General features: G+C 50.7%; 1 protein-coding gene across 12 annotated transcripts in view; it reads right to left on the reverse strand.

Moving 5' to 3' along the window:
• The window catches only part of col25a1 (collagen type XXV alpha 1 chain), a 138277-nt gene that overhangs the window by 27427 nt on the left and 96213 nt on the right, over positions 1–14637 (reverse strand). For all 12 annotated transcript variants that reach the window (XM_030338526.1, XM_030338527.1, XM_030338520.1 and 9 more), the window contains exons 9-14: positions 14044–14079; positions 9377–9394; positions 7334–7378; positions 4995–5039; positions 4348–4374; positions 3311–3355 (exon numbers count right to left, since the gene is read on the reverse strand). In XM_030338526.1, coding sequence (XP_030194386.1) covers positions 3311–3355; positions 4348–4374; positions 4995–5039; positions 7334–7378; positions 9377–9394; positions 14044–14079 — 216 coding nt within the window. The remainder of the gene's footprint in view (positions 1–3310; positions 3356–4347; positions 4375–4994; positions 5040–7333; positions 7379–9376; positions 9395–14043; positions 14080–14637) is intronic.

Below are 14637 nucleotides of genomic sequence, written 5' to 3' on the forward strand. Positions count from 1 at the left end.
CCGCGTGCATCCTCACTCACACACACACACACACACACACACACACACACACACACCCCCCCCTGGCAGCCTCACAGCTCCTGGACTACGAGGTGCTGGGGGGGGAGAGATGGGTGGGGGTGAGGATGCAGGTAGCACCCATGGTAGGACCCCGAGCGAGGGGTCCGTAGCACCTCATCAACTCAGAGCCCAGCAGACTAGAGAGGGGGTGGGGGGGCTGTGTTTGGGGGAGGAGATGGAAAGTCGGTGGGTGGATGGGGGGGGGGGGGGGTAAGCGGTCGTAAGCGCTAAAGTTTTCCCCCAATTACCTGCACGCTATCAATGGAACAGTCCTCATCAGGCTGGTTTTAAACCCGGCCGCAACATCAGGCACCTCGGTAACACCGGCCCTCTTTTTACTTTTAACTCGTCGTTTTCCAGCGGTGGAAAGCTGAGCGTTGGAGCCCAACGGAGCCTAATGAGGATTAAACGGAGGACTTCAGAGAGAGCAGGCCGCGCCCGGGAGGGTGGCGGCGCACGTTTTCACGATCCCCCGAGCGGCAGACACAACCAAGTGAGCGAAAACGCGTCCAAGTGGCACAGCCGCGCATTGCGTTAGTCGTTAGCCCGACGCTGACCGCATGTCTGGGCCCTCGACAACGAGAGTGCGCTCCGTCGGGGGGGGGCATTAACCGCACTGGGGGAGACACGGGGAACGGGACGATGCGATTGGCTCAGAGATCAGGAAGATGCGCTTGACTCGAGCAAATGTCGTGTGCCTGCATGTTTGTGTGTGTGCGTGTGTGTGTCTGTGAGTGTGTGTACCTGCGTGTGTGTGTATACAGGGCACGCGCATACGTCACAGTGCCATTCTGTCTCTTTCACACTCTGCAGACCCCTCTGTCTGAACAGCATCCCTTTGTATCAGCCACAGACTGGCCCCTCTCTCTCTCCCCCCCCCCCCCCCCCCCCCCTCAGGTCCCTGTGTTTACCATGCTGAAGCTCTTACTGCCTCACCCCTCCACCTGTATCCCCCCCCCCCCCCCCCCAAAGACATTAACCCGGCACCTCAGCCCGATGAAGATGAGGAGAAGCAGACGGGGGAAGACAATAGATGCCATTGACCCTCTTTGAGTCTTCTTAATTTTTTTTTTTGGGGGGGGGGTGTTGGGGGCTATAAAGGGGGGGAGGGGGGTTGAAACGTATCCCTGGGATCTCCCCGAACGACGAAGGTCACGGGTTGAGGGAGGCTGCAGGGAGCCACTCGCTGATCAACGCTTCAGACTCTCCCCCAGACGGGAGGGATTCATCTGGAAGACTGATGGGAAATGTCCACGTCACGGAGATTTGTGGGTGTGTGTGCGTGTGTGTGTGTGTGTGTGTGTGTGTGTGTGTGTGTGTGTGTGTGTGTGTGTGTGTGTGCCTGCATGCATGTGTGTGTGCGTTGCCTGCTGCAGCTCCTTATTACCTCATCAGCATTAGTTATCGCCGTTACTCTAGCTCTCTCTCTCCTTCTCCATTTCGAACTCCCTCTCTCTGTCTCTCGCTCTCTCTCTCCTTCTCCATGTGGCCCTCCCTCGCTCAAACTCTGATCATTAGCATTAATGTCCCCAATTTGTGTCGCTATCACATCTCGATTCCAGCCTGCGTCTTCATCCAAATGAGAAGGGAATGCTACTGAGAAGCCAAACGGCATCCATTCCCCCCCAGCCCAAAACACATCGGTTTGATTTCCCGCGGCACTCCACTCCCGCTCTCTCTCTCTCGCTCTGCCGTTCCCCTGCAGAGCGGAACCTCCATTTACTGCCGGCGAGGTAGAACGGATCAAAGAGGACTTTTATCGCTCTCCTCCGCTTTCCCTTCCTTTCCTTCTTCTCTGTGCGCCCGCCGAGCACAGGTGATCTCCGGCGTCTGTTTCTCCCGCTGCCTTGCCTCCGCCGCGGTGTGTATCCATCACGCCGGACACTTTCAGAGTCCTTTGCCGGCGAGCAGCGATCAATCGCCGCTGACAGCCCGGTTCGACAGCGAGGCCGGCCCCGTTAATCACGGCTTTTGTTTTTTCTCGGCAGAAGCGGGAACCGTTCTGCGGACGCCGTCGAGTTATTCCTCCAGATTTAATTTAGATTCCGTCCGTTTATCGGCGCGTCATCGTTTCACTTCTCGTCAAACTCAAACTCAAACGTCGAAGCAAACTTATTTTCCAGCTCGCCACGCTCGGATTCGAGTACGCCAACACGCTGAACTTTTCCACCGTTGGAGACGGCCAAGTGTTAAAACAACCCGACCAAAAGGGCTAACGATGGGAATAAATCTCCCTTTCAGACCGTCCCCCCCGCCTCAAACCCTGCTCGGGGAAACACAATTACGCCCAAATCATCGGAATCCAGCGGGAGCAACAATTTGCTCATGGCAACACAACCACTCATGTGTGTGCGTGTGTGTGTGTGTGTGTGTGTACCTGTGTGTGTAAGTGTGTGTTTGTGTTTATGCCTGCCATGAGCAACAATTTGCTCATGGCAACACAACAACTCCCCACCAATCACAGACCGCCTCTCGCTCCAGGCATGTGTCCGGCTACAACCCCTCCCCCTCACCCCCTCGGCAGTGGATCACATGACTTGTCTCGCTTGTCCTTTTGATAAATGGGCCCAAATTAACGTGAGGGGAGCCGGCCAACCGGGGGAGGCAGCACATGGGTGGCGTGCCAATTACGATCTGGCCAATTACAGCCCGGCCAATTACAGCCTGGCCAATTACAGCCTGGCCAATAATGGCCTGGCCAATTACAGCCTGGCCAATAATGGCCTGGCCAATTACAGAACGCAAATTACAGCCTGGCCAATTACAGCCTGGCCAATCACAGCCTGGCCAATAACGGCCTGGCCAATTACAGCCTGGCCAATTACAGCCTGGCCAATTACAGCCTGGCCAATTACAGCCCGGACAATTACGGCCTGGCCAATTACAGCCCCCCAATTACAGCCTAGCCATAACAGACCGGAAAATTACAGCGCGCCAATTACAGCCTAGCCAATTACAGCCCTACTTTAGCCCTACTTTAGCCTCCGTGGCTGCTACCAAGCGCCAAGCTAGCTGTGTCTGCTGATGCCGCCACTCGCAGTAACACAGCAAAGAGCGCTTTCATACTCCACATGTCTCCCGCTCAGACGGATGACATTAAGTGTGGAGTGGCTTGGTGGTGGTGGTGGGTGGGGGAGGGGGGGATCCAGCTCCTGCGGTACTCAGGAGCAGCCATGTGTGTGTCTCATGAAAGAGGGAGGGAGAGAGTAGAGAGGAAGGTGAGGACGGTGAGTGGGGTGAGTGGACAAACCTTTTCCCCGCCGTCACCCTTCATTCCGTCCTCTCCCATGTCGCCCTGTAACGTCACACGAGAGGAGAAGTCAGTTATAAAACAGACGGACGTTAGTTTCAGACAGAGCACAGGATTACGATGAATATGTCTATTAAAGTGAAGGCAGAAAACGCTCTGTCGTTGGTTTCTCAAAAACTAAAAACAAACTCATTGCCACTACGGAGCTGCTGTTCAATCGACGCTTCTGTCGGATCCGACTGGAGCGAAGCGGCGGGGGGCATCTGGCGGACAGATGCGTTGCCAGAGAAGCTCGACGGTATCCCCCCCGGTCAGTGCCTGACGAACGGCATATGGCGCGGAGAGCGGCACCGGCTAATGTGCAGTAATGATAATAACACGCGTCTGTAGAGAACCCCTCCACCCACGGGATGACGGAGGCCACTGACGATTTCCACAGTTTTCTGTTTTTCAGTTCCCCCCCCCCCCCCCCCCCCCGAGAGTCTAAGCGAGTCATCGCCAGCTTCGCTCCACTCTCCCCCATCTGCGTCGTCACAGTGATCCTCTCATCACCTCTCGCCCGTTCTCGACCGTCCGATTACACGGCGAAGCACCGAACACACAAAGCGACCAGGGCTGTAAAGACCGTGGGGTCGATCGCAGGGGGGGCCGGCAGCGAGCACAGAGCCGCCATTGTGCGGGGCTACCGTTAGCCAAACGGCTTGTTCCCCTCCCTTCCCTTTCTGCTCTTTCTCGGACCCAATAAAACCTCAGATAATGAGGTAGGACTCGTTAAAGTCGCTGAGTCGTCGACGCGATGATGCCGTCTGCTCCGGGGGCGAAGCAGAGAGAGAGACAGAGAGCCGGGGTTGTTGGGAGGATATAACACAGCCAGAGGGGTTTTCTTTATGGGGAGCCGTCACTAAGCGGGGAGAAAGGGGCTACCGTCCGATGACAATGAGGGGCCGTAAACAAAATGTCACCGGTAAGTAAACAGACATGCAGAGAGACACTGCGCTGGAGGCACAGTGTCTGGTGAACTGAATTAAGGCCGTTACCTTTTCACCTTGCTCTCCAATTTCGCCCTGTTAGGAAGAAAAACAGGGAATTAACCACAGGAAGGCTCTATTGGGTTAGGTCAGGGAATTACTGGCTACGCTGAGGGTCAGATGGTATCTAGGGGTTAGATTCATGTTAGGTTTCCTCTGCGAGGCAGACTCTGGTTTCAGCTGCTCCTCTGCGGCCTGATGTATGGGGGTGTCAAACGGGGCCTTAAGAGGCGATCAGGTTGTAATCTAGACGTCGATGCACACTGAATGCAGACTAATTGACAAGAGGGTGCGTTTTAACCACGTTGTTTCAGCACAGTTCAGTCTCGGGTCATTTTCAGTGTTTGGTGTGTCCTCATTCTCACCTCGTTTCCATTCATTGTTGAAATGATGCGACAAATTGGCCGCAGTGTAATCGGAATTGCATAAAGATGGTGCCGGAGGAGAATGTGTGTCTTGTTAAATGAGTGAAGGATTTAAATAAAGAGTCCTGCAGCTGTTAAGGGGAAGAAGTAAATCCTGAACTAGATAATAACCTTCTCGGAGTCAAACGTTTCTCCTCGAGGAGGGAACAAAATGAAAGTATAGGCCGAACACAAAAACGACCAGATAATGGCTGCCCTGAGTTTGACCCAATAATAAATAATGCAACGAACCTTGGAGCCGTCGACACCGCTCATTCCTGAGGTTCCGATATCTCCCTATGGACACACACACACACACACACACACACACACACACACACACACACACACACACACACACACACACACACACACACACACACACACACACACACACACACACACACACACACAGAGAGAGATAAACAGAGACACACACACACACACACACACACACACAGAGATAAACAGAGACACACACACACACACACACACACACACAGAAAGAGAGACACACACACACACACAGAGACATCCAGACACAGACACACACAAACACACTCACACAGACAGACACACAACCACACGCGCACACACGCGCACACACACACACACACACACACACACACACACACACACACACACACACACACACACACACACACACACACACACACACACACACACACACACACACACAGGCTAAGGTCAGTGTGCGTTCCAAGTCCCACACACAGACCTAGGGTCAGTGATGGCTCACTGCTCCTTGATAGAGATAACCTTAGCAAAGTTCAAGTTTAGCTGATAACATCGCCTCAGGAGATGGGCGGTTAAGGAGGCGGTCTTGACCTGATAAGGGACAGACAGGATTAACAGCTCTGGTTCTACACTGCGGCACTTGCCTTGAATGACCATTTACTATGCGATATCCCAGTTTACGTATCGATTGTTTGGTGCTTCGGGATTCTATCAGCTTAAAAGAAGTGCGTGAAGCCAAACCTCCACGAATAAATTCCCAATCCCATTGTGATTTCAATTCAGCAATTGTCAGAGTGATATTGGCCACAAAGAATAACATTCTTTGTGTGCTAATCAGTGACTCCACCTGTAGAAAGTCCCCAGTGGTATGCAAACGGTGCAAGACCCTTTTCACAGAGGTGTAAACATTGGATACACAGGAGCCTCTCATCACACTAATTAAGGGTCGGCAGACTGGACTAGTGGAGATAAGTTAAGTCTACCACCAGCGCTTTGGTACAACACATGTACAGCCCTTTAATTTGTGTGATGGGCGACACCCGTGCCCAACGTACGATGGCACCTCTTTTAAAACGATGTCATTGAAAAACAACTGAAAGTCTGCAGTACGGTCTGCATGTGTGGACTTTATCAACCATCGCGGTGGGTTCATTGTTATTGAATTCGATAAAATGTCAGTCGACCAGACACTGGTATAAGGGGGGGGGGGGGGGGGGGGGGCTGGTGGTTCCAACTGTTTGAATGTTGAACTTTCCACATGAGCCGTGCCTACACACCGTGACAAATTCTGCTTTATAACATATCGCTTTTTAGAGTTTCATTTCATGAGGTTACTGGCAACAGCCGTCATAACACAAGCATTGGAGGGGGGGGGGGGGGGGGGGGAGAAGAGAGAGAGAGAGAGAGAGAGAGAGAGAGAGAGAGAGAGAGAGAGAGAGAGAGAGAGAGAGAGAGAGAGAGAGAGAGAGAGAGAGAGAGAGAGAGAGAGAGAGAGAGAGAGAGAGAGCACACAGCAAGCTTTCACTTTGAAACGAAACATCTCTCTCTCTGGTTCCCATTAAGCGCGGGGCGCACACTGCGTCTCTTTGTATCTCCGACACGGAGACACGCGGCCGACTGGAAAGATTGTCCCTCTGCGATTGTTCCCTCTGCCTCATCTCCCTCTCCACGGAGACTTCCCTACACACTCCTGCCTTCCTTTTGTTCTCTGGGTCGGTACTCAACGATAAGCTCCTCTGTTTGGGCTTGTTTGTTTCTGGTTGCGCGGTACATCTGCTTTTCCTTTCTCTTTCCCCGCATGGCAGAGATAGATGGGAGGATGCGTGAGGAGCCCCCGGGCTCCATTCCCCGCGGGACTCATACCGGCACGGGGAATGGAGCCCTGGAGAGGGTCTGCTGAACGGGGATAGTGGTTTGGAACTTGTCCGAAATCCCAACAGGCTCAGGGGCATTGAGGGTCACTTTGGCACCAGACTAAATAAAGCCGAGCCAATGCGAGCTCTGAGAAGAGAGGGAAAGCACCGGAAAGCACGTCTTCCTGAGGTAGAAATACTTTTGGGGAAAGTTGTGATGTGCTGTGTGGACTTTCCTTTCCTTCTTGTCGCAGGCAGAGGTCCAGGAGATATCCTAATATACATTCAACAATCTCTATCTTCTAAGTGTTAATTATCTCTATCTATCTGTACACGTATACATAGTCTATATATATGTCTATACATAATCTATATCTATCTATTTATCTATCTACCTATCTTTACTTAATCGATATCTATCTATACATGATCTATCTATCCATCTATAACTATACAGTATATATTAATAAATGAGCTCACCTTTTGTCCATCGTTACCGGGGAGCCCTGGCGGTCCTAATAAACCCTGAAACACAGCGACGGAGAACGGTCAATACCGACTGAACTATCACAGAAGTTAGAAGTTTAAATGGCTGATATTATGCAGCCAGCTGGGGGTGTGATTGGCCGTTGCAAGCCGTTTGAAAATCAGCCTTTTCCTGCGCTTTAGTGACATCGTAATGGTTAATCACACTCACACCTGGTGGCATGATCATCCCTTTAAGGTAGGCTTAGACGGAAAGTAGAAAGTCTAGGTTAGTACACCAATGTAGTATGATGAAGTCTAAATCAGTTTGTAGATTTAAACCGTGCTGTTAATATATCAAGCTCATGTCTGTGATAGAGGGTTGACTTACAGCTATGTCCCCAAATAACTATAACTAACTAATAAATAAATAAACTAATGACTGCTCTATTAAGGGCACGTTTTAGCCTTCTTCACCGGGTAACTTTCCATCCGTAAACCGCGGTATGAACTAATCGATAGCGCAGAGCCAATTCATCTCCAGCTCCCCCGGTCTGAAGCACACACCGACAAATGGCTTCCAACGCTCCGCTCAGCCTCTGTCTGACAGCCCCGTCACATCTCAACACCCCCGCCCAGAACAAACACCTTGTCATCTTATTATTTCTAATGCGCACACAAAGTGATGGATGAGGATACAGGTAATGGAGAAAGCGACTGAATATCCCCCACGGCGAGCCCACCCCCGACTCAGGTTCAGATTACAGAAGGAGAAAGAGAAGGAGAAGGAGAAGAACACGAGGGAGAAGAAGGAGGGGAAGAAGGAGAAGGAGGAGGAGAAGAAGACAAGGGAGAAGGAGAAGAAGAAGGAGAAGAAGAAGAAGAAGACGAGGGGGAAGAGGGAAGAGAAGAAGGAGAAGAAGGAGAAGAAGAAGACGAGGGAGAAGAAGGAGGAGGAGACGGGAGAAGAAGAAGACGATGGAGAAGAAGAAGAAGAAGAAGAAGAAGAAGAAGAAGAAGAAGAAGAAGAAGAAGAAGAGACACTCTGTTTTTGCTCACAACAGGAGCATCTGTTCATGGGAGTCATGGAGGAAGAGTTCATGATTCATCAGATTGTCGCGGTTCAAATGATAATCTGCGATACCCGAACGTTCATCAGATCCCGCCTCGGCCTTGTGTTTGTATTTAGTTCCGATGTTTTGTCTGAGTCATAAAACAAAGCGGTGTGAATCGTGACTCACGCGATGCGTCTGCTCTTCGATACACTGGCCAGTTAATTAAGCTCCTCGATTTTAGACACGCAGCAATTTCTCTAATTCAGACGAGACTTCGGGACGCCTGCCGCCTTCCGAACAATCACTGCGAAACTTCGCCAGGAAACGCTGAACAGTTAAAACCGTTGATACCGTCCAGGCATCCGTGCGCGGAGGTGGGGGGGGGGGGGCAGGGGCCCCCGACCGGCAGCACACTCAGGGGCCCGGGGCTCTCCTGGCGTCGACACACCGGTGTGTGTCATCGCCGACTCCTGACCCCTAGCGCCGGCGGGAGGACTCCCAGACGGACGACAGGCGCAGACAGGAAGTGTCTGCTCGGGTTACGCTGAACAAACACCGGCAGCTACCTGATGGCGGGGTGCCACGGGGCCACCATCTGCTGCCTGCATCAGCGCTAGGCTAGGAGCTCGGCAAGCAGCTAGGCGCTTAGCGCTAGGAGCCGAGAGCCTGCGCCCCTTGTGCACTTTAGAGGAAGCCTGTCTGTTGTCAATCCCTGTCCTCCAAGCCCCCCCCCCTTCTCGAGTCTCTCTTTGTTGCACGGCCGCCTCGGGGGCGAGCTAACTCCCCGTCTTTGAATACGAGCCGAGTTGTATTTCACGGGCGATATTAGTTTTTGACAGTTTTTCTATTTGTATTTGATCCCCCCTGGTTGCCGCGGCTGCGGGTCCTTTGGTGGAAGTGCTTTTATTTCCGCTGTAGGAACTAAACAAACTACCGGTTTTTGTTACGGCAGACACAATCAAACCCAGAAAACACACGAGACATAAAAAACATCAGAACCTACCGTGGCTCCCTCGGGACCCTTCGTCGTCGAGTTGGTGAAGGTGGAGGTGATGACGGTGGTGGGTGTGTTGGTGGTGGTTGTGTGGGTGGCGGTGGAGGTGGCGGTGAAGGTGGATGTGGTGGTGGTGGGGGTTGTGGTGGTGGTGAGGTTGGAGGAGAGAGAGGCGATTGCGGTTGAAGAGTTGGGTGGAGAAAAAGGGAGAAAAACATAAGGGTTAGGGAGTCAGTGTGAGTTTAAATAACCCAATTTCCACACATTACAGAGTCAACGGTTCATTTACTGGCAGGGTTTCACAAAGTGAACACCAAGGCTTCGGGGCAAAGCGTATCACAATCCAGCCCTTGTTTTACTCTCAAACAAAAGGAGGAAAAAAACAACAGCGTGCTTTCCATTCACTAATCAGGGCTGAGGCCGAAGAAAGGTTTTTAAGGCCTGAACAAATAAAAAAAAGATTTATCACATGCAGACTTCTGTCTTTGTTACTTATTTGTAACTGAAACATGTTCTCGATCGGTCTAACTATTCCCAGGTCTGTTTTTAGGCTTAAAGTTTCAGTCTATATTTAACCCGAAGAACGAGATTAATATGTGGAATAACGTAAGGAATATAAGGAAGGAAGTCTTAACTGCCGGGAGGTACACTTAATACTTAAACTGACACATCGAACCCGAAGCTCCAATCATCACCCTCGTTTGTCACCAGAGCTGAAACAAGAGTGTCAAGAGAAAAACTTCCCCAACACTTCTCTCTATTTCCGTTGCTGTGCATTATCGCGCGCCGATGCGGCCAAACCGCACCCGTTTATTTACGGCTTACTGCTTTGGTGCTACGACACTTATTGCGAACTGACGTTTCTCTCGCTGCGAGTACAGGATCCCCCGTGATGCCGTTTGGGGGGGGGGGGGGGGGGGGGGGGGGGGGGGCGCCTGGGCCCGGGCCAGACTCAGACTTCAATTGCAGCTCAGAGCGCCTTGGTATTTCGGCTGCTGTGTTGGGCTGTTATGTTGTTTTGCTATTAAACTCGCGGGGCCTACTGTGTATGGCACGCGGAAACACGCTCATCTCGCAGCAAAGTCCCACCCGGTGTTCGTTAAGCTGTTAACTAAATTAAGATGCTTTTACCCACAAGCCCAGACATGCCAAGCACAACCAATGACGAGATGAATACACTCATCCCTCCTCTGGAACCGCCGTGGAGGACAGGTATGGCTGTCTTATGGGTGTCTGGGTGAGCCTGTAATGGGCGAGGTCTACGTCTTTGCAGCATACCGTGCCATCACCGGTCTGCGCGTTAAGCACCACGCCCCAACGGTTGCGGTGACTTTAACGTGCGTCTGCTCTGATTAAAGGAACCTCAATGAAAATCGCAGCCGGCCTGCAACGAACCAGCTTAGCCACCAGAAATATTCCCTTCCGTTTCCCCCCCCCCCGCCCTGAAAGCCTTTGTTAGCGTTCCTGAAGGGGGCCGGGTAAACATGTTTACGACCCCGCTAGCTATGTGGGAGCATGTACCGCTCGCCGGAGCGCTAATGAGGCTGGCTACATCTGAGAGCACTTCAGCGCTACCGGCTGCTGAAAGAAATGTCTTCAGAGAGACAAGGGCCCCAGCTCAGCCCTCGTACTTAGCATTCGGAGTCCCGGGCAGTGATGACGTCATGTCATCCCAAAGATTATTTTTGGTTTTTGTTTCATTATGTCAAATATGTGAACAAGAGTACAAATTTTAACGTGGCTATGACGTTTGAAAATAGTTGCTCTGCTATTGCCTGAAAGTATCCACGATCTGTTAACTTTAACTTTAAGTATGTTCGGAACAAAGGTTTGAAGACTTTCGCTCGTGTCTCGGTAATCCAAACCGTTGCAGTTTGTTCCACACACACACCACTCAGATGAACCTCGCTATCTTGAAAAACGATTAGCAGAGGTTCGTTTTTTAATGAGCCTTTACACTTGGGTCAGTCGTACGACCGCAGTGAGTGAATGGGCCCGGGTTTGGAGTAGGGGCTTAGGAAGCTTCCGGAAATTAGGTCAATTTCCACTTTAAAGGGTAACACCGGAGTACCAGGAGGTTTGGTCCGCTGCCAAACAAACCCAAGTGTTCTCTCTCTAGCCAGCGGCAGAAGGAGGGCCTACGGCTCTGATGCCAGAGTCCTCTGTTGGTGACCTCTGTCGTGACCTCTGCCATACATCCTCAGCATTGTTAAATGATTCTGTTTTTCACGTGTAAAACATCTATGTAGCGAGACAGGGAGGCAGATGTGTGGGTACGGAAGGAACTTTCGATGTAGGAGGCTTGTTCAGTTCCCTGTGCCTTCCCTTTTCTTAACGCAGATGAGTTTAAGAGGAAAATATGATAGCAAATGACGGGGAAATAGTTCTTTGGACAACAATGTACGACATTAACGTTTCTTTCTGCCTGCCGTTCCCCAGACAGGCAATACATTAAAAAACGGTGTCTCTCTTAGCCGTTTAATTGGGGATGTTGGAAATAAAAAAAAAAACTGACATTGTGCTTTAGGGGCCTATTTCCACTTAAGGCTTGTACTTCAAACCCTTTCTTGAACCATTTATAAACATGTTTGGTCCTCATGTTTAGCGTTTGCATTAAAGTTAACTTAATTTCACGGACGGATTACCATCAAAGGTTTCACTTGCTATACTGACACACGATGAAGCCAAACTAAGGGAATAAGAATCAGACATGTCAAAGGTAAGTGAAGTGCATTATGGGTGAGCCTGGAAGAGGAAGGGGGATGTGAGAGGAGCCCTCTTTCCCCACGGCGGGACGTGCCTTTGCACCAGGGAGCAGATGGGGGCCTGTTGTCTCAGTTACGGATGGAGTGCCACAAACAATACCCCACTGACATTCCACACTCAGCCTACTGAAATACATTCCAAGTCCTAAATGAGAACTGCCTGCGAGGCTGCATGCCACCTTCCCGGGCTGGGGATCCTATAATCGACCCAAGGGAGACCTGATGGCAATGATGGTTCTCAATTTGATCCTGCAAATCTTTCCTTTTTGTACCGCCTATTCTTCTTCTTCTTTTTCTTCTCCTTCTTCGTCCTCTAACTCTCTCTCTACCCCTTCTTCTCTTTCTCCTTATTTGTCGTCTGCTTCTTCTTCTTCCTCCTCTCCTCCTTCTTCTCCCTCTCTCTTTCCTCCTCCTCCTCCTCCTCCTCCTCAACGTCCTCCTCCCCCTCCTCTCCTCCTCCGCCCCCTCCTCCTCCCCCTCCCCCTCTACTCCTCCTCCCCCTCTCCTCCTCCCCCTCCCCCTCCTCTCCTCCTCCTCCTCCTCCTCCCACCCTGCCCCCCGAAGGCGTAATCCGTCTAACCAGCACCATGTGTTCTGGACAACTGTTGGGAAACTCTGGAATCTACGTTTGCCTCTTTACCAATAGCATCGACATGAAAAGAAAAGGAAAGAAAACACCACCCTGAGCTCAGTCAAGTGGGCACCCGCTCAGGTCCCGCCGGCGAAATACCGGGAATCAAATATTTGCCCGGGAACTCCCCGTGGGACCCCCAGCATCCTCATCGGCTAATCGTCCTTCTCTTGGCAGCCGACACGTTATTGCCGAATCCCCCTGCTTCCGCGCAACCGCTTGGCACTTCAAATTAAGAGTCGCAACGTCGTTAAGATAACTCTGACGAGTTTCACCGTCGGTGCATTTGGGGGAGCGTCATCGTGTGCATTCCAAATCAAAGTCTTATTAAAACGGCGGCGCAAAAGACATCGCATTAACTCTTATAGGAAGGACGAGATAGACCGGGAGTGATGATTCATGTCATTCACTCCGAGGATGATCCTCAATGAACCCTTTATTCCTCCCGTCGCGGTAGCTCGCTGTCTTTTTTCTCCCTTGTCTCCTTGCCAATTACTCACGGCGTTCATCCTTCTATTACGCCGTGGTTCCTCACTTTTAACAGCCCCCCTGAAGGCCTCTGAAACCTCACATCGTATCAAGGACAGACTTCTGATAATCGCACGTCATCATCTGTCGAGGAAGCTTGTGCGTTTTTTCAGTCAGAATATTAATTCAGTTTTTAGGATGGAGATAATGGTATTTGAATACCTTGTACAAAATAATTTTATGTTTAGAGCTTGCAGCTCTAATGGGTTAGTGTGCAACCAAAGTAAAGTTACATAAAAACTGTTTTGTATGTACTGAAGTACAGTTTATCGGTTTTATAGCACTTTTAAGTTGTTGTTGGTATTAATAGGATACATTTTGCCAAGTTACATTCCGGCCATAGTTACTTTATCCAGAGCATATAAGCTGAAACCCCCAACAATGATATAATTGATAAAACCTGTAAAACCATATCTTCACGGACATAAAACCTCATTTATAAATCGGCATATAAAACAGCCTCCATGCGCGTGGCGAGATTGATTTGGGACCATCTTTGTGTCTCGGGAAGAGTTTGGCATAAGCAGCTGGGATACCAACCATTCACGGAACAAAAGTAAAACGACACAAAATGGATCAACACGTTTCCAGTAAGAGTTAAAACAGAATCCTCTCTCGCCGCCAACCCCCCCCCCCCCCAAAACCATCCACTGTGTACACTTTAAACAACCTTGTTATCCTAATCAGTGTGGCCATATTGTGCTGAACCTTTCAAACATAATGTGAATCAAATCAAAGGTATGTGCGCTCACCATCGGCCCAACTTCTCCCGGCGTTCCTGGATCGCCCTGATGGGAAAGCAAAAACACAATTAATAGGAACAGGGTTGAGATGTGAACCATACTGCAGGGAACTCTGCAGTCTGGGAGTTTAGAGTTTTAAAATAAATATGGACATGCCTTAAAATGCTTTCAAAGGCCACTTGTCGCAGCTTTTACAGAAAACGACACGCGTACCCTTTGTGATTATAATTCCCATTTGAGAGTTTCAATTGCAGTATTTTAACGAGCCACTCAGATCTCAATGTTTGCTGGCTCTCAGCCACGACGTAGATCCTTGGCTGAGTCACCTGTAGCCTTCAGTGCCGTCGCCCATTACCTCCACAGAAAGTCCCTGTCCTAGTTCAGGAGTTGGCAGAGCAGACAAGACTACGCCTAAACCCAAAGAGCATCTGCCAAAATCATAGCGGGAACATCACTCCATTACTCCCTTGCTCCTGTCACATCGAGACACACTTCTGCCGTTCTTCACCGGAGTGATGAACGGCAGAAGGGTGGATGAGGTGGTGGAGGTGGTGGTGGTGGTGGTGGTGGGTAAACGCTAATTCGACTGCACTTATACAGCGC

The sequence above is a fragment of the Gadus morhua genome, chromosome 17 (genome assembly GCF_902167405.1).
Source record: "Gadus morhua chromosome 17, gadMor3.0, whole genome shotgun sequence".
Taxonomy (NCBI): domain Eukaryota; kingdom Metazoa; phylum Chordata; class Actinopteri; order Gadiformes; family Gadidae; genus Gadus; species Gadus morhua.